The sequence below is a fragment of the Protomyctophum parallelum genome (assembly GCF_964188405.1).
Source record: "Protomyctophum parallelum genome assembly, chromosome: 2".
Classification (NCBI taxonomy): Eukaryota; Metazoa; Chordata; class Actinopteri; order Myctophiformes; family Myctophidae; genus Protomyctophum; species Protomyctophum parallelum.
Window position 1 is genome coordinate 26,911,156 of NC_139699.1, and position 27,539 is coordinate 26,938,694.

General features: G+C 40.4%; 1 protein-coding gene across 1 annotated transcript; it reads left to right on the forward strand.

Annotated features, from left to right (window-relative positions):
• Window positions 1-3,861: 3,861 nt before the first annotated feature.
• LOC310854138 (aminopeptidase N-like) lies at window positions 3,862-27,531 on the forward strand. Its single transcript, XM_083758657.1, has 20 exons — window positions 3,862-4,275; window positions 7,401-7,543; window positions 7,773-7,912; window positions 9,028-9,154; window positions 9,339-9,493; window positions 9,882-9,995; window positions 11,169-11,312; window positions 11,642-11,707; window positions 12,783-12,848; window positions 13,847-14,025; window positions 14,559-14,638; window positions 16,114-16,250; window positions 16,710-16,765; window positions 16,853-17,000; window positions 21,305-21,396; window positions 21,938-22,048; window positions 25,482-25,649; window positions 26,185-26,325; window positions 26,533-26,614; window positions 27,001-27,531. The coding sequence occupies exons 1-20, from the start codon at window positions 3,953-3,955 to the stop codon at window positions 27,151-27,153; spliced, it is 2,625 nt and encodes an 874-aa protein (XP_083614783.1). The 5' UTR covers window positions 3,862-3,952; the 3' UTR covers window positions 27,154-27,531.
• Window positions 27,532-27,539: the final 8 nt, after the last annotated feature.

Sequence of the window (27,539 nt, forward strand, 5' to 3'; positions counted from 1 at the left end):
TCTTATTTGGGCTTGCTTCCTAAAAATTATCATTATTTAAACCTAATCTAATATTTTCTGACAAATGAATATGTATTTTTCCCTAACCCCCCCATCTGAAAATGTTTTGTGCCAAGGAGCCCCATAACAGATTTGTGTTGTTTGGAAGATCCCAAAATTAACACATTTATTTAAAGATTTCATTTTTAAAGACCGTAGCCGATCTACAAGCTCACTACACATCGTATCATGGTGTGTTGTGAGCTTATCGATTTTCAAATAGCCGATGTACTGTACAGTATATAGGTTTAAAGTGCTCATGTGGCCTAGTTGCTTCTTTTGAGCTTGTCTTCCTAGACCTGGTTGCTTATTTCTCTCTCAAAAAAATCTGGCAACACTGAACAACAGTGAGCGCAGGAGGAGAGTAAGAATCAACAGACACACACACACACGCACACTCACACTCACACACACACACACACACACACACACACACACACACACACACACACACACACACACACACACACACACACACACACACACACACACACACACACACACACACACACACACACACACACACACACACACACACACACACAAAACCCCACACAAGGTTTAAATATGGAGATTTAAATATGGAGGTTGTTTCTGCCCAACAGCCTTTGCACTTTGACAGGACACATTGCTGCATCCAACTATCCAACTCAGGCTTTACCAAGGGGCTTTCATGTGGAGAAAGCTGATCAATGATCAGCATAATAATAAGGCATCCAAATGCTTGTTATGACCCTGGCTGTAAATGTCAAGAAGAACAGAGTCGTAAAATGTGTGATAGAAGAACATTGTATATATACTGCTAAACGCTAATGACCCTCTAATGAATTGCTTCATCATTACAGTGAGCTCACCATTTCTTATAAATGAACTATTATTTCCACTTCCTTGTCCCTTTGCACGCATTGGTCTGCTACAATTCATTGTCCTTGATCCAGTAGTTTCACTTCCACAAAAATGACACCAGGACACACAACTGTTATTGTTTGCATACACATCACCAGCTTGCTACTGAAGTCTATAAATTATGTAATATTTGTATGTGTATTCTATGATTTAGAATGCATTACATCATGATGTATTTCAGAAGATTTCTCTGATGCAAAATAAAAGTTGTAATTGTTTTGTAGATACCACACTTACCACAGTATGTCATATGATATGAAATGGGTTTTGGCACTGAAAGTAAGCAGAACTCTGTGCTACGTTCCCATGGATCTGATCCAGCTAAATCCCTTTGATACAGTAAGTGTGGTTCTACTATCTCCACTAATTTGCATTGCAAGTTCTTATCAATGGGAGAAACGGGAGATCCCACACACTGTCTTCACAGTGTGCGAGATCTCCCTTAGTTTCCTGTCTCAGTGTGAGAGAAATGCTTGTGGCTGCCAGAGTCAATACTTTTCAAGCTGTTCTTCGGAAGTTATTACTTAATGTATAGATTCATGTGTGTGTCTCTTGGATGAGTCTGTGGATAGCATCATACAGTATACAGTAACTCTGTGAAGAGCTGCACTAGATATTCACTCCTAAAGCCTTAGGAGACATTGGCTAAATGGCCTGTCCCAACATGTTGGTTTCAAAGAGAAGAAGGTAAAAACATCTGCACTGGTTTCAACCTAAATATTTGCCTAATGAAGACCTTCATCAGGCAAATATTTGCCTATGAAGACCTTGCTCCATTAAAGAACATGTGTTTTGGATATTTTTAGCTTCTTCTCCTTTATTCTTGCCTTGATGTCCAGCACCTGGCCTAAATACATTGTACCGGATGTGCACACAGTCTCCTCTGCGTAACATGTTTGTTTGGACTGTTTTTTGTTGCATGCAATTGTATGTTTGAGTCTGTAATGATTAAGATATTCATTCATTCATTCATTCATTCATTCATTCATACATGCATTCATTCATTCAGTTCTTATCAACAAAAAGTGTCATGTCACTGTAACATTCACTGTACCTGAACATAGTTTCATACCTATGTTGTCATTGTATTGCATGGATTTCTATACTTCTAGAATCCACAGTGAAGAATGACAGGGAGAAGTTTGGTAGCATGAGCAAGACACACACACACACACACACACACACACACACACACACACACACACACACACACACACACACACACACACACACACACACACACACACACACACACACACACACACAGTGTCACACACACACACACACACACACACACACACACACACACACACACACACACACACACACACACACACACACACACACACACACACACACACACACACACACACACACACACACACACACACACACACACACACACACACACAGGCACTCCAAGCATGCACACAAGTACACTTAACATTTGGGCCCTCCCAGATATTCCCAAGTCTGCAAAGTTTACAAACCAGTGTAAACAGAAAGGATTGCACCTTCCTCCTGAACGGACTAGACTACGGCACGTCCTCTCTGTCTCATTCATCCATTATGGAGGCTTCAAGTTACCTAGTTGGTTTAAAGACGTACATTTAACACAGCTTTCTAGGAAGTGAAATAAAAAACAGATGAGGAGTACAACCAGATATCTGTGGAACTACTGGCTGCAGGGGAACAACCAGATATCTGTGGCTATACTGGCTGCAGGGGAAATCTCTTGAAGACTCTGAGGACTGGGACTCATTTGGAAAGCCCAAGATTTATTTTTGACCAGCTGAAAAGTTTGTGTATCAGTACAATGACTTTTAACCCATTACGACCTGAGGCCAATTCTACAACTGCCTTCTAAATCAGTAGTTCTCAAACTTTTTTTTCGTAATTCAAGACACTTTTCAAGAGTTTTCAAACGTTTTTTTCAAACAGATGTACAAGCTTGCAGCATGGCACGAAGTAACGCACTGTGATCTTGTAGATCTGGTATTTTTGAGCAAAAATCTAAAATGTAGCTTTGCCGGTTTTAATGCATGGACTAAAGAGGTTGGTTTTAAGATGAGCCATCCCAGGGGTATAAAGTTCACACAGATAGGACATTGCTCTTATCACATTGATTTTTTTCCTATTTATTTTTACAACACCTAGCCTGTTTTTGAACTTTCTGCCCATCGTCACAAGCCAGGGGGATGACCTGTTTGTTATCTGCTGGACGTAAATCAGTGTCCATAAATATGCAGCAGATTCCTCCTCCTCTCCCTCTCTGCTCTCTGGCTGTCACTCTGGCAAGAGGCAACAACATCATAGTGGCTTTGAAGTGTCTCCTTTCTGACACCTGAAGTTGACTTCTGCGACTTCTTCAACGAGGCCGAGATGACAGAGTGCTAGCAGTTGCCTAAAGCGCTCCGTCCCATTCTTTTGATAAAGACTTTTGGACTAATGATTAGCCACCTGTGGGTCTGACAGCAGTGAGTGGTGATCTGGATGAAAGCTGCTGTTGGGAGACCCATCCCGGAGAAGAAGCTCTGTATTGTTACTTGGGGGGGAGGAAATCCCATAACTGACCATCATCATCATCATGGGTAAAGGATTCTACATCAGCAAAGCAGTGGCGTTGGTGGCTGCCGTCGCCGCCGTAGCAGCTGTATCCGCCATCATCGCGCTCTCTGTGGTCTACTCTCAGGAGAAGTCCAAGAGCGACGTGAAACCCACCACCACCGCCACCACACCTGCCACACCTGCCACCACTGCCCCTGCTACCACACCTGCCACCACTGCCCCTGCCACCACACCTGCCACACCTGCCACCACTGCCCCTGCTACCACACCTGCCACACCTGCCACCACTGCCCCTGCCACCACACCTGCCACCACTGCCCCTGCTACCACCCCCTCCGGCCCCAAGGAACCCTGGGAGCTGTACCGTCTCCCAACTGCCCTGTCGCCGGTCTCCTACACGGTGACCCTGTGGCCTCGACTGGTGCCCAACGACGCGGGCATGTACGTCTTCACCGGCGTCTCCGCGGTGGTCTTCACCTGCCTGACAGAGACAGACCTCATCCTTATCCACTCCAACAAGCTCAACCTCACAGAGCTGGACGGGACAACGCACCAGGCCCGGCTGACAGGACTGGGCGGTGTCGCGGTGCCGGGCATCGGCAGGACCTGGCTGGAGGTCCCCACTCAGTACCTGGTGGTCCAGCTGACCAGTAAACTGGAGGTGGGGAAGTCTTACCAGCTGGACACAGAGTTTAAAGGAGAGCTGGCTGATGACCTGGGAGGATTCTATAGGAGCGAGTACATGGAGGATGGACATAAGAAGTAAGTACATGTGTTACAGTTATTTTTTTTGGTATGGCTTGGTTTTGGGGAAGTGTATTCAGGCATTTATTTTCTTAATATTGTTTTTTTTTGTGATTTCTTTGTCACATTTTGTTGTTCAGCTTAGTTTGGTTCAGGTGATTCATAGCTTAATATACGGTAGTTGTAAACAGTGGTTGTAGTATCAGTAGTCTGACTGAATGAAGTTCTGTGGAATCCCATTAACTGAAAATAAATCTTGCTCTCTCTCTCTCTCTCTCTCTCTGTTTTGAGAACAACAATATAAACTTACAACATGCTCAGCTAAACTGAGCTAAAGCAGGCTGGTTTAAGAACGGGAACTTGCAGCATTGTCTTATGTTCATTAATAACTATGGCTTGCTTTGGTTTAGTCACTTTGGGGAAGTGTATTTGCTTAGCAGCAGCAGCAACAGTAGTAGTAGTAGTAGTAGTGTAGTCATATAGTAGTAATATATGTTGTGGTATCAGTAGGACTATAGTCTTAGTAGTAATTGTAGTGGTTGTAGCAGAAAAGTCACATTAGTATTAGCCTCAGTCCCAGGCTTACTTATCTGCGAAAAGCATTAGTATAGTGCAGTAATGGTACAGTAGTCTTGGTAGTAACAATAATAGTAGTGGCATAAACAATCTACATTTCTTCTGCCAGCGAGGCAATCAAACATTTCTATGGGTTTAAAAAAAAAAAAGAATTAGGGTGTGGAATCCCATTTAATCTGCACCATGTAACTTTTCTCTTCTACCCTGGATTTGAACCCAGGTCTCTGTGCAAGTTCTGACATGCTTACCATTGAAATAATAAATAATAAATGTAAACTTGCCCTTCAGATCCTTTGTCTAAGTGACCGAGACATGACCTTTGACACAATCTAAATGTGTCAATAGAAGAGCAGTATAATAAGTAGTATAGACAAAATACCCCAATTGAATACATTATATTGTATTAACATACTCTACTTTACAGATTGAACACATTTAAAAAAAAATCATATAAGAAAAGTAACATAGTGAGGCTTTAACTGAAAACAAATCATGCTCTCTCTCTCTCTCTCTCTCTCTCTCTCTCTCTCTCTCTCTCTCTCTCTCTCTCTCACTCTCTCTATCTCTATCTGTCTTAAGTACAATATAATTTACATGCTCAGCTAATCTGAGCTATAAAGCAGTGACTGTTAATGTGTAGTGCAGGGTAGGCAGGTATAAGTTTGGCCATGGAACAGTTTTTCAAATCCATATAATCCATTGCTAATTTAAGGACATAAATGTGCAACACACTTATCTTGTTTATACAATTGTATTGCTATATAAAAGTTAATAACTAAAGATTTGTGTGGTTTAACGTACGTCACACTGATCTGACAGATTACAAATCTGTAATCAAACGTTATAACAGATGCCGATATAAAATGGTTGTGTAATGAATGATATATGATATGATATGATATAGTAGGCTACTTTAGTAGACCACATCCTTGATTGTGGCACTATTAGGACATTCATTGAAAACTTAAAAAATAACATCTGGAGACAGTTATAGTATGCTATTCCTTCTTTTCGAAAGTTTGAAAGTTGTTTAGTTGTTTTATTTTGCTTTACAGCCACTTTAACTCTTAAACAACTTTCAAACTTAAAAAAAAGGAACACAACATGCATTGGTTCTATCCAGTATCATCAATGCAAACTAAAGCCGTAAAGCCACATCCTACCCTGCAATGGGAACCCTTTTTTTCCTTTGAATTCGCTACTGAATCTGAGATTACTGTAGGCCTACATCCTATAACTATTGGTTGCCTTATCACCTCCTCACTGCCTGATTTCTATCTATCTATCTAGAGTATCACTATCTATCTATGCACATGAAACTTGTCCTCTGCGTTTACCCAGCCAATCAATGTTGCCATGTCTGCTTACTATAAGCGTCTTTGGCCTTGTTTTCCTGTAAAGTCGCTTGAATATGATTAGTTGTGGGTAGTTGATTGATTGAATACTTCAATAACAGTTTATAGTTAGTACGGGAGGGGGGGGGTGTCTTTTTTCTAAAGTGTAGTGTTGCTTCCTAGTATACATGGTGTTTAAACCAGTGTTTCTCAAACATTTTCATGCCAAGAGCCCCGAAATTAATAAGTATTTGTCCGCAGACCTCCTCATCGGAACATATTTTGTGCCAGGGACTTTACAAGCTCACAATGAGACACACCGTGACGCGTTGTGAGCTTGTGGTTTTCATAAACCCGGTTGCTTATTTCTCCTGCAAAATATGGCAACACTGAATCCTATAACTACTAGAGCAGAGAGCAGTATACTTGGGGGGCAATTAGGGGTTAAGAGTCTTGGACACATTGCCTGGCCTTGAATCTATCAGTCGTATATTATAAATGAGTAACAAAAGAATTTGTCGGGCCATATATTACCGCTGGCAGGCCAGTTGTGGCCCATTGGCCACCTGTAGTTGCCCAACACTGGTTTAGTGTTTAAGTCTTCTGCCTTCATACCTGTGACCCATAGCTACATATAATGGTATCCCTTGCTATTGTCTCTCTTGGTGTCCCAGTATATCCACACAGTATACAAACCAGTGGTTGTAGCTTCTGGTGATCTTACTAGAGCAGTGGTTCCCAAACGTTTTAGCTCGAGGTCCAAAAGAGAATTTAGATGTTTGAGCTTGTAGATCTGCCATTGTCACCACTTCTTAAACGTAATTTTTACATTTATTCATAGAAATAATTACATTGTTTAATTTTATTTATGAAATACTTTTGAAAAACGTTGGAATTGTTTTAAATTTCGACCCACTGTTCACTGTTTGGGAAACAGTGAACTATAGGAATCAAATGAAAGGAGGAAACAACGTAAAGAAGGGGCATTTTCAACATTAATCACATGCTTAGACGAGAGCTAATCTTACTGTACTGTAGGTGCCCTGGTGGCAGGTCACCGCCGCAGGCATCAATCTGAATTTGAGACTATAACTTGGGATCTTGTGCTGCATGTTTAACTGCTGCCTCTCTCTCTCTCTCTCTCTCTCTCTCTCTCTCTCTGTCTCTCTATGTGAATATACCGTACATGGTTATTGGTTTGTCGTGTACTAAATATATTATTATTTATTGCAGAGTACTGGCCACCACTCAGATGCAGCCTACGGATGCCAGGAAAGCCTTTCCCTGCTTTGATGAGCCCGCTATGAAAGCTGTCTTCCACATGACTCTCAACCACCCCATTGGAACTGTAGCGCTAGGCAATGCTATGGACATCAGTACGTTTGCATTTGAAAATTTGAATCCTCAGTGATCAACTGACCATGTGAGCTAGTTCAGGCAGACATACAGTACCTCCATACTCGAGAGGTTTCACACATGCACTTTATGTGGGTGTATACAAATGCATTACTGCTACGTGCATTGTTACTACGTGTAGGCTACAGTAGTTTGAGACCTAATAACTGCTCTTCCTCTAACACTAGCTGTGCCCTTATTTCCATACAGAAACGGTCAACTTTACTATAGACCGTGAGACTTTACAACAGACCAGTTTTAACGCCACCGAGGTCATGTCCACCTATCTGCTGGCCTTCGTTGTTTGTGAGTTCGGATTCATCAGATCTCCACCAGAAGACGCTGTTCTGGTAAACTTATACTAACATTAGCAGTGATGTAAATAGGTTTTCAATGTAATGGGTCCTGATACCTGGTGGTCTTTTAGATGGGTCCCAGCCTCCAGGGACATTTTATGAGTCCTACTTCAACAACGTTAGATTACAGTACTGAGTACAGAATTGCATACCAGGACCCCCAGAGGTTGACATGATTGCATCCTTTCTCAATTTAGTGAGACTAATGTTGCGTTCACACTGATTAAACGATGCAGTCTACCATTCAATGTCAAAGGAAGCCATGCAGCGACATGATGTTGCAAAGTTGCAACGATGCATGTATCTGCTCCAAATCAACTCACAACGTGTCTTTGCATCGTTTCATCTGCCTGTGTGAACGCAACATAAGGATGCAGGCTATTTACATCACTGCATTAGCTCTGTTCCTAATGCTAGTTCTCTATTAAACCAGCTAGTTAAATGGTTCTGCTCGACCAACTAGTTAATTACCTTCACCTGGTGTGCCAGGTCTAAATTTGTCTATGATTAAACAGACAGCATTATAGAACGTGGTAGAAAGGCGAGAACCACTATTGTACAGTACTGTACTGTATTTCTTTTGTATTTTATTAGGCTGTAATTGACAGATGCATGCAGCCAAGTGTATAGAATATTGAATATGGGTTTGACATGTTTTACAGATTTAGTTGAAACACAATCCTTAACGTATTATTGATGGTGTAGACTCAGAGCCACGTTCCCACCTCAACATGACAATTCTTGCTTAATTTCACAAATAAACTAGACTCCTCTAAGCGCATAGCCTATCTCCACCAGGCCGAGTTGCCTAGTAGTCAGGCTCGTGTCGTGGATTGCAGCTGTCAGGTCAAGCTGTAGTGCTTAGTTTACAACATGCAATATTGCAAAAAATGTAATTACTTAATACTTAGTATACTAATTAATTCATATATTTTCAGGTGAAATGTCAGGTCAGGATTTTGTTCAAAACTCAATGTTGCCCTCTACTGAACATAATGCAGAGGAGTGTATATTGTATAACCATAGTGAATAATGCAGTTGTGTTTACTAAAAACGAATTGAAGATTTAGATTTCTCACTATATTATTAACATGTGGCTGTGTATTCAGATTAGGATATGGGCTCGGAGAAAGGCCATACTAGAGGGACAAGGAGACTACGCGCTGGAAAAGACAGGCCCCATACTGTCTTTCTTTGAAGGCTACTACAACTCCACTTATCCCTTGACAAAATCAGGTAAGAACTTATGTTCTCTAAATACTACTAGACACACATTGCCAAATGATCAGAGAGACAATAATCCCATTCGAACTAAAGAATTGCTGTCGTGTTTCAAAATACTCGTACTGAAGTGGTGCTTTAAATGGTGATACTGAGGTGGCTCTAGGCCTACTCATTCATGTTTTCCTCCATGTTTCAGACCAGATTGCTCTCCCTGACTTCAGTGCTGGAGCGATGGAGAACTGGGGTCTGATCACCTACAGAGAGACAGCCCTCCTCTACAACCCGAACATGTCCTCTAACGGAGACAAAGAATGGGTGGCTACAGTCATCTCCCACGAGCTGGCCCACATGGTACAAAGGCCTACTCTTTGCTCTTTTGAAAAAACCTGACTTAAGGTTTACTACTGAAATTAAATTGGTTCGGCTCTGTCCAGACTACAATATGACGTCATTCAGAGGTCCGGGGGGCCAGATGTATCCGCTCTGAGGAACTCAGTGTGGACTTCGGTGCGAGCCGTGAGTCCGAGCCATATTAGTATGAATTAACTTTTATAGACCCAAAAATAAAATTGGGTCTGGGACCGATCCTGAACCGATTTTATTTTGGCTCTAAAAGTGTAGTATGCATCAGCCTTGAGTCTAACTTGAGAGTATGTTGAAGAGCAGAAAGGAAGAAAAGTAGTAATAAAACTTTTGGCATAATGGTACATTTGTTCTAATCTGACCATGTTCTCCTCAGTGGTTTGGGAATCTAGTGACAATGAGATGGTGGAATGACCTATGGCTGAACGAGGGCTTTGCCACCTATGTCTCATATCTGGGAGCCGATTCTGCTGAACCAACGTGGGGTGTTGTAAGTCCTGTTTCTAAGTCTCATGAATACACCCCCCAAACGCTTCGCACAGTCACACACGCGCGTGCGCACACACAGTCACACGCGCGCACACACACAGTCACACGCGCGCACACACACACACACACATTACAAAGTCCTTTGTAAAAATCATCATTGATTTGAAAGTAATAAACATCATCATCATCATTCTTACTTAAAGGGATTGTGACATTAAAAAAAAGGTTTTGGAATTGTTCTTATTTTTTTTAGGTTTTCTAATCTCAATTGCACCCAAAAAACATGAACTTTTAACATTCAGTAGATTTTCTGTGATCTGGGGTTTTCTGGCTCAAACAGGTGCTCTGATTTGCCAGCAGTAAGTGATGTAAGACCCTGCAAATCCCATATATGTCAATGGGATTTGCCAGCAGATGTCACTGTTTTCACTGTGTTGCCTGTTTTCATTGTAGCTCAAAAGGCTTCCAAACCCCAAAGAAAACTTCAGACCACAGAAAATCCACTGAATGTTCAAAGTTCAGGTTTTTTGGGTGTAATTGAGGTCATAAAACCTAAAAGAAAAAAGAAAAATAAATGAAAATGAATGTCATAAAACCTTTAACTACTCACTGGTCCATAGCATTAGGAGTTCTCCTAGCGCTATGCGACTGTACATGTATTTTCCTCAATTGAACGGGAGCTGCAGGGGCACAATATCTATACACTCACAGAAAGTTGTAGGTTGCTGAAAGCCTAATCTCTGTGGTGGGAAGACTTTCAGCCCCCACCTTTGGCCAGAAAATGTTATATTCCACCAGACAGAGAAATTAATGTATTTACTCCAGTGCGCCACCTACAGACATGGTCAATGGTATTTGTCTATTGACCTGGTCTGTATCTGGCGCACTTGAGTGAATAAAACCTTTCTCTGTCTGGATTATTACATTTTCTGGCAAAGAAAGTGGATTTTTCACAAAAGGTGAGGTTCTGAGAGTTTTCCCACTGCAGAGAATATAGGCTTTCAAAACCCAAATCGTCTTTGTTGCGTATAGTAGTTTATTGTGAGTGAAGTGTACATTTGACATTGTGCACCTGTTCAAATGGGGGGTATACGTACTGTCACATACAGCGTTATGGACCAGAGCTAAGGCAAAACCATGAACAGCAAATCTTGCTGTGTTGTTGTCCCTCCAGAAAGATCTGATAGTTGTGGATGCGGTGCATAGTGTGATGGGTGTAGATGCCCTGGCCTCCTCTCACCCTCTGTCATCTAAAGAGGACGAGATCCAGAGGCCTGAACAGATCAGTGAACTCTTCGACTCCATCACCTACAGCAAGGTACACACCGCACACAATACCAACTTCGATGAGGCAGTATTGCAATGTTTTAAATAATAAAATAAGGTCTTCTTCATTTCCTGAATTTTTTGTATTTTTCATTTCATGAAAAATGAACATTTTGGATTTAGGTGGTTTCTCCCCGACAGCAGAGATATAACAACAGGTCTCTAGTTAAGCAAAGAGCCTGAGGTTAACTCTGAGAAAGGCACTGGGACATTCATTAATGTGCAAACAGACTATGTGCTGATCTGAAGGCCCATTAGAGTGGCCATATGAGTGTTTCTTTACAATTGCAAGATCTTTAAATGAGTTCATGTTGTTTCCAGGGGGCTGCAGTTCTCAGGATGCTCTCAGACTTCATCACAGAGGATGTGTTCTCCAAAGGACTCGGCGTGAGTATTATGGGATTGAAACATGTTTCAAACAACTCTAAGTAGTTCACCCAAAAAAATGGCTTATCTATCAATTACATACCCCATGAAGCCTAGCCTGGCTCCAGCCCTGAATTGCTAGCCACGCCCATTAAAAATAAATAAAAAAGGCGATGAAGTGAATCGAAATGAAAATCCAGCGTACAAGAAAGTAGTGTTACATGAAGCCTTCAATTCGTGAAGATTTTTTGGTGTTACATTCCTGAGCCAGTCCTTTGATGACAAGCAGAGTCGACTCAATTTAATCTCCTACTGACCAGACACCCCGTCATCATATCATTGGCTCAGCAATGTAAAAACAAAAACAAAAAACGAATACAAGGCTTCATGACATGGTGTGTGTAATTCACCCTTTGTCAAGTCCCGCCTGTGGTTGTGGCCCTCTTCGCACCCATTGGTTGCCGTTTCGTGGTTGGACAAAGATCCTCTCTCTTCATCCACTACCATTGAAATAACATGTTTTTCAGTTGCTGCCTTACAGTATATTGATATTCTGTGCACTCAATTGTTATTTTAAACTTGGTGTCAGTAAAAAGGAACACCACAGGTGCAGCATGGTGACTAGGCATATCATGTTTGTTCTTAGTTTTTTCCAAAAAATATGTTTTAGCAAACAGAAGATTTAGAACACTTTCCTTTTATGTGTGTAATATGTGGTTTTAGATATTTTAGCAGTGTCTATGATGTCTTGGACACTGGACTCACTACAATTCCCATAATGCTTTGGTGCACTGCCTCTCCTTGTGGATAGGGGGAGGGCTGTCTTACTCAGACAACATGTAGTCCAGGGAGTAAGTGCGCCCAGTGTCTATGAGCTATGACATCATAGACACTGCTAAAAATAAAATATCTAAAACCACATAATATTACACACAAAGACCCCAGGAAACCCCCAGTGTTCTAAATCTTCTAAATGTCTTTAACAAAAAGGGTGAAGTGTCCTTTTATCACAGATCTTTATACAGCAAGTTGCTGCATTAAGAAATTAATTTACTCTCACACCTTTTCCATATTAACATTGTTCATCTCTCTGCAGACTTACTTAAACACGTTCCAGTACAACAACACAGTCTATACAGACCTCTGGGAGCATCTACAAATGGTATGCCCTATTTTGTAACGAAAGTAGTAATTTTTTTCAGTTTTCAACATACTGTATGACATACAAGATGAAAGTTACATAGTGCAGCTTTACTGACATACAGTGTATGTCATTAAAGCTGCACTGAGTAACTTTCCTCCTCTACCCCGGATTTGAACCTGGTTTCCTGACATTTTTACCTTTTAGCCAATAGAGCTTGCCTGCTTAATCAGGGGATACATTGAATCTTTAAATTCATGTCAGATCCTGTGTCTAGGTAAGGCATGACCTTTGTCACAATCTAAATGTCTCAGTATAGATGAGTGGGGAGACAACATATTGTTATATTGTATTATACTTTACCATATACAGATTGAATAAAATGACATTATATTAATTACAAAAAGGTTACATAGTGCTGCTGTTCATTGGCTGTGTCAGATGTGATGGACTGTAAAGTTTTGTGTCATTAAACTGCACATAACACTGGAACAAGTCATTTTGATATCTGCAAATTGGTTTTGTTAGGTTTAACCCATTCAAACTGGGAAAGCATCCTTTTTTTAGATCATCCTTGGCACGAAAACATTGGCAACTACTGAAGTGTCCCCCAGATTCTATGTTCCCCACGTACCCACTTAGGGTTAGGGTAAAGTTTAGGGGAACAGAACCCAGGGAACATAGAACCTAGGGAAGTTGTTGACATACTGTGACAGTAAAATGTGTGTGGAATACAGTATGGGCTGTATTTTGCGTGTCTTAAGTGCCAGGTCTTATTCCCTAACTTGAGTAAACTAAAGACCTGGAGGCGTGATCAATGCTCTTTGGCCACTCAGAATAGCCAAATGGCATTGATCACGCCTCCAGGTCTTTAGTTTACTCAAGTTAGGGAATAAGACCTGGTACTTAAGACACGCAAAACACAGCCCAATGTATCCAAGTGGAAGGGGGGCCCAGAAGATGTTGAAGAGTGTATGATCTCCTGTTCTATTGTGAATATACCGGTACATGTGCTATAGGCAGTAGACAGTGCTTCTCCCAGCCTGGGATTGACCTACTCTGTGGAGGACATCATGAACCGCTGGATCCTCCAGATGGGTTTCCCGGTTGTGACCATCGACACCCAGACAGGACACATCACACAGAAACACTTCCTGTTGGACCCAGACTCTCCAGTGGATAGACCCTCTCCGTTCAAGTAGGAATCTGTTTAATCTTTTAGAATGTGTGAATGTACCATCGTTGCTGTCTGTCATACAGAAACATCCTATCTCCATATTCTAACTTTTGTTTTGGTAATTAATTCCTACTTGATCATACTACGGCATCACACAAAAGCATCAAAAGTAGCCGATCCACAAGCTCAAAAAGTGGCGTGAAGAGACAGGTTTTGAGCTTGTCGATCTGTTTAATTGTACCGGATAATTAGCCTGGCATGGCCAGACTATATCACTGCATATAGATATGCTCTAATCTCCCCAGGTTTTTTTTTACTATTTGTCTGGTTTCCACTCCAGGCTACCGGATTAGAACTCAGTCAGGGTTTTAGTTTAGGAAGATGTTTCAGAACTTTAAAACGTATAACTTCTGTAATGTATTTTATACTTTTGTAATATATATTTTTTAGTATATTCCATATACTTTACAGTATGTATACCTGCTTATCTATTTATGCATATGAACATGTATTAATGTACAGCGCATGTACTGTATGTGCTGTCCTGTCCCTAGTTATGAGTGGATTGTACCTATTAAGTGGATAAAGACTGGCAAAGTGCAAGAGCAGACCTATTGGCTCGATAAGAAAGAAGGTAAGACCTAATTCAAATATATAGAACAATAGTATCTGCACGCCGGTACATTACGTTCCACTTGAACGTCGTGTTGATCTTTTGATCGAAACTGAATCGCCAACAAACACATACTGTAAATAAAGCATAATGACCAGTATGCTGTTGCTGACGTTATTTTAATTTAATTTTTTATTTATGTTGAACTTGTTTGTCCTGCACCTGACACTGAAGTGGATGTGCATGCAACCATCTCCCTTATCTAATATTTAATGCGCTGTGAGCAATGCATGCAGATCGGCTATTTTTGGTATAGTCATATATAGTCAATATTACAAATCAGGCATTTCGCCACTACAATAAGTTTTAGGCGATTGATTGATTGATTGACATTTTTATTCACAGTATGTAGAATGGGTATAACGAAAGCACACGTCAATACAAAAACTACTATGAGGATGAAACCAGGAAAGTACTAAGACTTGTTAAATCAGGGTCCTCCATTTTCAATTCATCAGAACATTTAAAGACGTACAACTTACACTTAGACTTCTATGAAGGAAAAAAAAGGAAATTATCAATATAGATACTTTTTTGACAGGGGCCAGTTTTGAGTTGCAGCCGTCCGTGCTCTTTGAAAGCGGTGTCTAGGGATTAAAATGTCTTAATTTACCTAATCTGGGTTGCACATGGTTTGTTGAACTCCCTCTGGTGTTGTGATTGTCGACTTCGTTGACATTAAGGTATTAAAGTATAAAGTATTTTGACAGGTATATGGGTATCTGGGTGGTGTAGCGAATCTTGTAGACTACCGTAGTCATGAGGCCCATTGCAAGGTGCTGTACTCTGTCGTCAACTCTAAACCATTTCAGCCTATCAAAATGGGCAGGGGTGAGGTGGGTTCTGGGAGTGAGGCCAAGTAGTAGCCTGACCAGTTTGTTTTGGGAAGTCTGGAGCCTTGTTTTAAGGGCCTTTGAGATGCTGTGGTACCATGAGGTGCATTCATAGTCGAAGAAAACTTGTACTGTATGAGGGCTCCTGTTAGGTTCTTCAAGGTGTTGAGTAGTGAAGAGATCCTGTACAGGAATCTTGTTCTTTGGTTGACTTTTTTGATTACATTGGTTATCATGTGATAATATTGTCAGTGTTACCCACTTTAACTGAGAAGCCGTCTTCCTTGCTGAGATTACAAAGAGAAAAATCAACTAAATCAACGGACAAAAATCTTGTCCAAACTACACCAATGATTCGCCACACAACTCCTTGCAACATGCAACTACTTCTAACCATTATCCCCAATGGCAGTTGCAAGGAATTGCATTGATGTGGTTGTATGGTGTATGGTTAAAACTGTTTTGTTGCAAGGAGTTGCGAGTTGCGACTAGTTGCAAAGAGTTGCAACTGGTGTGGTTTGGGACTAGAAGTAAAACATTCATATTTTATTCAAAAGACTAATCAAAATATGCTGTCAAAATTACAAATCTATTCCACATCAGATACCAACACAAACATGACACGCAACAACACCAACGACTGGATAGTGGCCAACATCGACGTATCTGGCTTCTACCGAGTGAACTATGACTCTGACAACTGGGAGCGACTGCTTTCCACGCTGCAAACAAGCCCAGAGGTACAGAACACACACAGGCTAGCGCATCTATTGCATTTATGTTTCAGCCCTGGTCCAAAGTGCAGTACAGTGCTCATTTTGAATCAAATTCCATGTAGTTTTGGTCATATTTTAGACATCTGAAATGTTTTACTTTTAGTCTGGTTTTAGTTGACAAATTATTATACGATTTTAGTAGAATAAATCTACAATCTACATTTAGTCGACTAAAATTACATTTTGGCAGGCCTTGGTGGCGTCGAAGTGTCTGATTTATATACTTAGCTGTGCGACGGGTTGTGAGCTTGTAGATCGGCCAACATTTTCATCTAGTTTTTTATTTGTTGTTGAAATTGTCAGTATAATTATTAGGTAATCATAGTTTTAGTCAACTGAATTAACACTGCAGCGTTACAAACTTTAAAAATGTCTGCCAATCCACATTGACTTTGACTAATTATTATCATTATTTTGTTTCAGCAAATCCCACTAATCAACCGAGCTCAAATTATTGACGATGCTTTTAACCTCGTAAGGTGAGAACATGGTTTCATAATACTGTCACCACATTGTGCATTTGAAAGGTAAGAGTTCACAACATATGGACGATGTCTTCTTTCCAGGGCAAAGATTGTGAACACAACGCTGGCCCTGAGAACCACCAAGTTCCTGGTGAACGAGAGAGAGTACATGCCCTGGCAGACGGCCAACCGCAACCTGGACTACTTCTACCTGATGTTTGACCGCAGTGAGGTGTACGGACCCATGCAGGTTGGTGGTCAATAACCTAAAATGACACTAAACAACGTATGCACTATTGCACTCAAGCATCCCAGACAATGCTGTCCAACTTAATGACTATGTGTTGTACAGAGCTGATAGAGGCACAAGAGGAGGTGGTGTAGCTACTTATGTTTCTTCTCACTTAGCCTCTGAGTTGGTTAACCCAAATGTGAACCCTGTGCATTTTGAATGCCTATTCATAAGAATACTTTTTCATGAAAATAAACACTTGGTGATAGGACATATTTATAGACCTCCAAATGCTCCCGCCGAATCTATACAACACATTTTCTCCACTATCAATTCTATAGATCGGCTAAATGAAAACATTATTTTGGGGGACTTTAACCGAAATTGGCTTGAAAGGTCGTCATCCAAGGACCGTAATACTATCAACAGCAGTAATCTCACCCAACTCATTAGCGAACCTACCAGAGTCGATCCTGTTCATTTAACTAAGGCCTCTTTTAGACGGCGACCATCTCCATATAACACGTCAAAGTCCCGTTGCGTTCTCATTTTTTCTTACCCTTTACACGAGAACGCACACGTTATGATATAATGTGCTATTATGCTATACTGTCGCTAGGTGGCGATAACGGGCTGCCAAATAGACAGGTCACCCACGTACAAGAAGAAGACGCAAGCAGCGCAACACTGCTCTGGGCGCGCGGCGCCACGGGATGATATATATTTATTAAATAAACGCTGCTGCCGCGGCTGCCGTCTATCACAAGGCTTTTTATTTACATCATGGTTTTACATTCAACATCGCTGATGAGCATCACTTTGTAGGCGAGGAGGGAGGCTTGTTCAGGAACTCCATTATATCATAATGATATTGCTCTGCATCAATGTAATAAACATATGCGCTGTGAGCCAACGTGAGCCATGATGTCATAAGTTTTGCGGATTCACCGTTTTGCCTGTTTATATGGAGACCATAGGAAACGGTGTTCTGAAAGATTTCCACTCTGGAAGGCGGTTTCACTTCGATGCGTTTTCACCTCCTGAGAACACCGTTCTCGTCTAAATGACAGCGCTAAACGGTACTTTATTTTGCCGTTTTTTATGAACACCATCCTCGTGTAAATAGCACCTAAATCTCTGTTAGATTGGATTCTTGTCTCTCATCCAGACAGAATTACAAAATCCGGGGTATTACCCGACTGCTTCAGTGACCATTCAATCATTTTTTGTGTGTGGAAGATCCAATTACCTCGTTTACCACCAAGATACATAAAAGTAAGACAGTTTAAAAATTTAAACAATGAACTTTTTACCCATGATTTACTCGACATTAACTGGAATCGCTTTCAATTAATACCTTCGGTTGGAGACGCCTGGAACTTCCTCTATACAGAACTTAACAAAGTCATAGACAAACATGCCCCCTGGATATCCATCAAGGTTAAAGGTAGACACTTACCCTGGATTAATGGTGAACTCATTCAACTGTTCAAACAGAGAGACAAGGCCTGGCTAAAATATAGATCATCAAATGATTCGTCTGACTGGAATACATATAAACATTTAAGGAACACATGTAAAACCAAAACTAGAAATGCCGAAGCAAATTTCTACAAGGACTGCCTAAATAATGATTTCAACTACCCCAAAAAATTCTGGAACAGAATTAACAACATATTTAACAAGACAAGTAAAAGTCCTAATCTCATTAAGATCAATGACGGGCTAACTGGCGATCCTTCCATAATAGCCAATGCTTTTAGTCACCACTTCTCTTCTGTTTGCAGCTCCCAATCAGGCCCACCTTATTCTCATGCCCCCCCGAATAACCCCAGAGTTGGTAGCTCCTTCTCTTTTGCCAAAATCACTCCAACTGATGTCGAACTGGCAATCCGGGAGTTACGGTCAGGTGCTGCTGGTCCCGATGGTTTAGAGATCAAATTCCTGAAAATTGCACATCACATTCTCTCATTCCCACTCTCTGATTTATTTAATCTTTCTTTATCAACATGTGAAATTCTGGAAATGTGTCAGTATCACCCCCCTACATAAAGCTGGGGATCCTCACGATCTCAACAACTATAGACCAATTTCTATTATAAATAGCACAGTAAAGATATTTGAAAAGTTAATCTTTAATCAACTCTCCAAGTATGCCAATAATTTTCACATTTTATCTCCATTTCAATCTGGCTTCAGACCCAATTTTTCCACAACTACAACACTCCTAAAATGTACAAATGATACGTTCTCATCATTTGAAAACGGCATGCTCACAGGTGCTATATTTATCGACCTTACCAAGGCATTCGATCTTGTAGACCACTACCTACTCCTCGACAAATTACACTCCATTGGTCTCTCCCGAGAATCAGTTCTCTGGTTTAACTCATATCTCCATCTTAGACGTCAGTGTGTCTCGTATCAGGGGAACCGATCGGAATTTAGAATTATGGAGAAAGCCGTACCCCAGGGCTCTTCCTTGGGGCCTCTGCTTTTTTCCATTTTTATAAATGATCTGCCCACAATCTGTTCCGATTGCCAAATTCAATTATATGCCGATGACACAGTCATCTATTCATCAAATTCTGACATTGCCCAAATCCAGCGTACATTACAGGCTGACTTTGATGCAGTTCAAAGATGGTTCCATCTTAACAAGCTGATATTAAATAAAAATAAATCTGTTAGCATGCTCTTTTCCACAATACCAACTTCTTTGCCTCTAGCAATTACATTTGCTGACGGCTCACAGCTCGAAAAGGTTGTCGAATTTAAATATCTCGGCCTCTGGCTCGACCCTCAACTCACATTCAAGCCTCACATCACCTCTGTTATCCAGAAAGTAAATTTCAGCCTGAAAGTTCTCTATCGATCTATTAACTGCTTCACCCTTCAGGTCAGAAAAAGAATCATCTCGCAACTAATTCTCCCTATCCTAGACTATGCTGACATTGTCTACCAAAATACCTCCGATACACACCTCTATCCCCTCAACGTAACATATAACAATCTCTGTAGATTTATACTGAGGTGTCCCTATATGACACACCATTGTACCATGTATGAGTCCCTCAACTGGCTAACACTAAAAGCTCGAAGACACTCTCACTGGCTATTATTTGTCTTTAAATGCATATACTTTAATTACCCGGAATATCTAAAACAATATCTACGTCCCTTCAGCTCACCATACAACCTGAGGCACACAGACCATCTTTACCTGATAGTCCCCACCATCAGAAAAGTAGTTGGTCGGCGTGCTTTTAAATTTAAAGCTCCTGTCGACTGGAACAATCTCCCCAGTTCCCTCAGATCCATTAACTCCTTCAATATTTTTAAAGTGTCTATCATTATTCATCTCCAAACACCATGCTCCTGTTTCTAACTGCCTCCGATTGTTCTGATTGTTCTCTCTTTCCTTACATCATGCGGCAAATTTACTATTTACTATTTACTATCTACTATTTACTATCTACTATTTACTATCTACTATTTACTATTTACTATTTACTATTTACTATCTACTATTTTCAAGTGCATGTTTGTACTTGGTCATGATGTAATGACAATGTTGTTAATATCTGTCATGATGCTCGGCCTGTTGTTGTTCCGGTGTATGTTCATCATCTTGTAATTGTATCATTACTATATTGACTTATTGATACAATGTTGCGGGGAATAGGTGGGATGGGAGCGGCTAGTTTTGGGAGAGCTTTCTTTGTTGTTTGTTTTGTCCTTGATTATGTATGAATGTACTTGTATTGTATTGTATTTGCTGTATGTTGCTGGACCCCCTCGAAAACGAGATGATACATCTCAAGGGGATATCCTTTCTCAATAAAGGTTCATATATATTAAATATTAGTGTTTTAAGTTTCATTTCAGAAGTAAAATGTAAAAATGTTATCTGATGTTCATTGCTCTATTTAGTTCTGTTTAGCAGACTCCTTTAATGCCAAACACATACTGATAATGATTATAGAGACAATGTAGCCCCCATCTGGCAAAGTCAGGTTAGCTAAGCAAGGCTTCCAGATGAATAATCAATAGGCTATCTGTTACTATTGAATGAGAATTCATCTCTTGTTGGTGACATCAGTGAGTTGATGTACAGTACATATGTGCCTCATATTTATAGCCTCGCCTGGCCAGACTATATACAGATAAGATTTAAGTCTGGCCACGTGAGGCTACCTCATTTATTAAATGGTAGATATATATCTCTTCTTGAATTGCAACTCTTCACTGCGGCTTTTGTATTTTCCTTTCTTTAATCAACATAGAAAATGATATAAACTTGAGGCCTTTTCATTCACCAGGCTTACATTAAGAAACAAGTCACTCCTCTGTTCTACTACTTCAAAAACATCACAGACGATTGGACCAAAATCCCCGAGCATCATCAGGACCAGTAAGGAATCAGGATATTTACTTAAGATTATACAGCTTTTCGGTCGGGCAGAAACCTTCCATCTCCATAATTTCACTTTTTGTGTTATTTCTTAACGCCGTACTTGATCATCCTACAGTGTCATGCAGAAGCATCAAAAGTAGCAGATCTACAAGCTCGAAACATGAGCTTGTAGATCTGCCCAACAGAGGCGAACAGGACGCTGATATGGTTCCCGTTTCGCATTTGAGTAAATGGTGCGCTGTGACTGGCCAGTCGCTGTGATTGACAGCCTACACCTAAACCTAACCCTAACGTTAACCTCAGTAAAACTATACCTAAACCTAACCCTAACCCTAACCTCAGTAAAACTATACCTAAACCTAACCCTAACCTCAGTAAAACTATACCTAAACCTAACCTCAGTAAACTATACCTAAACCTAACCTCAGTCAAACTAACGCAGTGGCTGGGGGGCGTTTCCAAGAACCCGAATGCGAAACGAATACCCTATGAGCGAACAGGACGTTCCTGTGTGTGACGTTTTGCTCATTTTCTGCAGGTACAACCAAGTGAACGCCATCTCCATAGCCTGTAGTACCGGAGTAGAGGGATGTAAGGAGCTGGTAACTGGCTGGTTCAGAAAGTGGATGAATGACCCCACTACAAACCCGTATGTTCCACTTTCCTTTCCTTTAAAGACGCATTTCCAAGTTTGCGTAAGTTTGTAAACAGAAGAACATGTTCTCTGCAGTGAGAACTGCAGAGAACATGTCCCCCCCCCCCACGTACACACAAACACACACACACACACACACACACACACACACACACACACACACACACACACACACACACACACACACACACACACACACTAGGGCATTAAGCAACTAGTTTACTATAGTCGACTAGTAAATCCACTAGTCGACCTTGTTATAGTCACCAATGTACACAGTTTTTAAATGTACAAATATTTATTTTTAAAAAAAGGGAAAAAATACATAATAGGTAGTTAAACAACTAGTAAAATAGGCAACTAGTCAACTAGTAAAAATGACTAGAAGTGAACATACACACACACACACACACACACACACACACACACACACACAGTGTTTGTTGAGCGCCGTCTCTACCGAAGTTGAGCCACGAGAGACGCTGCACGAGTTGGCGTGTCAGCCCTATCCGAGTTGTAACCCAATAAGCACAGAATCGTAAATAATGTCAAACCCGATCTAGAACCTGAATAATAGTGAAGCCTCACGACTCGTCACAAGCCTCTGTCGCGGTCAAAACAGTAGTGGTATAATATGTACGGATTTGGGGGTTTTCTATAGGCGTGTATACGGAATTGCCAATCCACACCGTGTTTGGGTGAGATCGGGCTGTATAGAGACAAGGCCTACATATAGAGACATTCTTTGCCACCATGACATTTATGAACAAATTCACCCTGTCACAACAACTCACAACAAACCTCAGCAACCACAACACACATAACATAGCCTACAGTCTTAAATTGAAAATTAACATTTGGAATTGATGGCTTATTATGGTTATAAAACCTCTGGCTCGAACCAAAAGGAAATAGCAATCATAGGATTATTGAGTGATCAAGAGCCACATACACATGTACTGTTCCCTGTTACAACTCACAACTTCAATGGCAGATATACCACAACATACAAACTGTAGACATACAGTACAAACATACAAACATCAGCATTCAATTCCAGAGCCATAAACAGAAACAACATGTTTCATTGTCACCCAGTCATTAGGTCCCAAAATGACAGTAATAGTACAACAGTTTGAATCACACTAGTATTCTGGTATAGTGCAGTGGTCAGAGATTTACCGGTAGGTCAGCCGCAGGCTCTAGGATCCAGCATCCACAGCATGTCACAGGAGAATGGAACAGCTGAGAAGAAGCTGAGCTTTGGGTTCTGGGGTCATCACCTTGGCTCGTGCACCTGTGGAGCAGGTCAAGAGAGACACCATAAGCTTTGAGTATAAGCAAAGTAAGTAAGGTAGAAATAAAGTGAGCTGACCAAGAGCCATGCACATACAGTACATGTACACTAGACCTAAATGAGAAAAAGAGGTTGCACTGTTGCACATCAGCAATGTTTTTCAGTGCTAGACCAAAACTCCAGCATGTATCAAAAAGTAGGAATTGAAAAAATCCCAAAAAGCTAGAACATCCACAATTTAAAATAAATATAGTACAAATATGGAGGACTTGAATTAAAGTTTGGATTTGCTACTTTTTGGGGATTTCTTTTTTCAATTCCTACTTTTTGATGTACACTAGCTGTACCCTGTCACAACTCACGAGCAAAAAGCAGACAAACATACACAGCCTGTATACGGCCTACTGCATCCTTCCCGGTTACAACATACTGTATACCGTACAGTCTAGTATACAGTACATATATCCTGTCACAACAACACAGCCTTATGTACGTAGGTTTATGTATACGTAATGTTAATTTTATATCAGATAAATAATACATTTTAGGAAGGAAGCTGTGTGGACTTTGGACATGCCTAGATTATTAGACGTCTAGAATCTAGACTTATAGACTTCTATCTAAGTCAATCAATTTATTTAAAGGCATAACCATGCACACACTTCAATGAATGAGTCCATATCAGTGTGGTTTGATTTTATGATCGTTTTACTGGACATCAAGGAACTGCAACAAGACAGTTAAACACACACAAAATGAGTGAGACGCATGTTGTCCAGCTTGTATCACATGCACCATATACAGGATGTATTGGCTTCCTCATTGCCTGACTGACTAACTGGACACAACAAAATACACTAACAGAAATAACATCACATTTTAACATTCAGTTTAAACAAAATAACAAAAATACATGACACCAAATAGTTCTGTTTCCACAATAGCATTAGCATATCACTATCACAGTGAGTTGGAATTATTATATCAATAACATCAGACAGTCACAGTAGCAGCCTCCTCCAGTCACTATCACAGAGTTATAGCATTAGCTGCTAGCTAAAATGCCAAACTGCTAAGCAGAACATGAATACAGTACTCTAAAACATTGTGGAGACACACGGCCACCTTTTCCACTATCAACATATATCCCCTGTTCATATGCTACTTTATATGTCTAAATTAACCCACTCTCTTATATCTCACCTGCAACAAGACAGTTAAACACACACAAAATTAGTGAGACACATGTTGTCCAGCTTGTATCATCACATGCACCATATACAGGATGTATTGGCAATTGGCGTCCTTATTGCCTGACTGGTTTCGTTTTTCGCGCAGACGAAATGAAAGCCTGGGTATCGAGCATAGAGGCTACCTGACTGGCAGAAACATGCTGACTCACTGGAGTATATTGCCCCCTTGTGGCTTAGAGGAGCTATCGCTCTGTTTTGTTCTTGGCAGGAAAGAAACACAGTGACTATTTGTATTTGAGTCTAACATTACATAGAACAATGACAAAATGAAATACACTTATGCATGAACTTTTATATTTTTAACTATTTGACTTGTAATCCCATTAACTGCATTATGAACTTGAGTAAGAATATAAATTATAATGAAATAAACAACCAAAAAATGGCTTATCCTACACATAACCAAGTGTTACAACCTGAATTGCACATCTGATGTGCAATTGGGTTGTAACACTTGGTTCACTTTACTCCTCTTTCAAACTGTCAGAGAGCAGTTTTCACTTCCTAACAACCCAGACTACTCCACTCAACTTCCATAAGGTGTAAAGTTCACTCTTTTTTACTAAAGAGTGAAACAAGAGTGAAACAAACAATAATGGAAGCTATTATAGCCCCAAAAAAGAACAAGGAAATCTTATTTGAAAAAGAAGGAAAAAAATGCTAACGATGATATCACTGCATGGTAGGCAGATTTTTGAACTGTCCACAGCTCTCCTATTTGACACAGCCAGAATTTATTTTTATTTTTATTTTTTTAATCACACGCATTAGTGAGAAACAATTATGAAAATAGGTTGAAAGTGGGTGAAGTCGTCCTTTAAGGTAATGACTGTTATTGGTGTTATTCTAGCTGTAAACACCTTCTATATATCCACAGCATCCACCCCAACCTGAGGAATACGGTGTACTGCAGTGCCATAGCAGCAGGGGGTGTGGAGGAGTGGGACTTTGGCTGGTCCATGTACAAAAACGCCACCATCGCCTCCGAGGCGGACAAGCTGATGTATGCTCTGTCCTGCACCCGACAGCCATGGCTGCTCAACAGGTCTGCACAGCAGCATAATAGGACTGAGTGAACTCAACTGAAGGGGTTTTAATTGATTGAATACAGTATTTTATTATTAGTCAGAAATGTAAACAGAACGTGGTACAGTAAGACGTGTCACTGCACTGGTCCTATGTATTAAATTTATAGCATAAAAATGTAAACAAAGTACAACAGAACAAGTTCAACAAGTACAAACACTATATATGTTCAAAAGAGATGGGAAAATTATGTTTACTGTATTGTGCTGCGCTAGTAGACTGGTAACATACTGTAACGCACATCCAGGGGTCCAGATCTTCGCCTCCCGGTAGCTCCCCACATGTTTTTTTCAGGGCAATTTTGAAAGAAGACATTTGATCCGATTAGTATTATTCTAAATGGCATTACTAGCAACAGCATTATCATTGTCCAATGTCCATGGATGTTCTTTTACAGTCAGCCTTCAGAACTATTTTTATGGTGCACAGTGCACACAAAGAACACTTTTTGACTTGACCTTTGACCTCTGCGGTATTCTTTTATTTTTTTGCAGATATCTGGAATACTGTCTGGATCCAGAGATGATTCGTAAGCAGGACGCCACCTATACCATCGTCTACATAGCCAGTAACAGCATCGGACAGCCTCTGGCCTGGGACTTCCTCAGAGCAAAATGGGACCATATCTTCAATGAGTGAGTATACTGACATATGGGTCCAGTACCATATCTTCAATGAGTGTAGAGTCCAATCAATGAGTGAGTATAGGGTGCAGTAACATACTGTCTTTGTACTGTAAACCAGGTCAATGACTCCCAACATTTGTTATGGACACTGGTGGCTAATGCAGTGTTGAGAAGGTTTTTAACAATATTCATGCTTTTTGCTTTCCCTTGTGTCAGCTATGGAGGTGGAGCCATTTCCTTTGGCAGCCTGATCAGTGGAGTGAGCAAACGCTTCTCCTCTGAGTTTGAATACAATCAGGTATAGCTGCTATTTTTTCTCCCCATTTTTCTAATGATTTTTTTTAGATAATCTTTTTAGTATATCATTATTATTCTTTTGTGAAATAATCACACTATAGAATGCTGCTAGAATATGTCAGGTGGAAACCTCATTATGTCCAAAACTGTTACTTTTTAGGATTCAAATTCAAAAGTAGCAGATCTACAAGCTCGAATTTGTTATGCTTTTGTGTGACGCTGTAGTATGATCAAGTAGGGTCATTAATTTACCGAAAAATAAATACCTAAAATAAATACACAAAAAGTCAAAATATGGAGATAAGAGGTTTCTGCCCGACAGCCACGCTATTCTGATGTACCCCTTTTACTGTAGTCATTTTCATTCCTTCTTCCTTTGCCATACAGTTGCTTCAGTTTAAAGAGGACAATGCGGAAGGTGGATTTGGTTCAGCAACCACGGCCCTGGATCAGGCTCTAGAAAGGACTAAGGCCAACATTGCCTGGGTGGCCACGAACAAAGAACAGGTCCTCACATGGTTCACTCAGCAGGCTGCATAACTCATTTATTAATCCAAAGGACACACACAATACTGCCTTGCCTGTAAATCTGACAATTTAGCATGTAAAGCAAACGTATTTTGTATAATCTATTTTATTTAAAGATGAAACCAGACGTTTTATTTTCACATTGTTTTGTTAATGTAACGTGTTTGAAGTTGGAGGCTTTAAAAAAAAAAATCTAAAAATTAAAAGGTATTTTTTGGATAAACTTTGATAATGGATGTCATATAATGTTGGTCAGCAGCACAACAAACAACATAACGTTAACAATCTGTCTAATGACATATTATTTCTATATAATCCAAATCAATCACTCAATGAAGTCATCAAATAATCAATGCCTATCAACTAATAAATCGACTATTTTACCACTGTACAGTATG

Bases quoted from the DNA above. Each gene is read 5' to 3' on its own strand.
- LOC310854138 (XM_083758657.1), top strand. From the start codon at position 3,953: ATGTACGTCTTCACCGGCGTCTCCGCGGTGGTCTTCACCTGCCTGACA. The intron at 9,155-9,338 runs GTAAGAACTTAT...TCCATGTTTCAG, and splicing joins TTATCCCTTGACAAAATCAG to ACCAGATTGCTCTCCCTGAC. The intron at 21,397-21,937 runs GTAAGGAATCAG...CATTTTCTGCAG, and splicing joins CCCGAGCATCATCAGGACCA to GTACAACCAAGTGAACGCCA.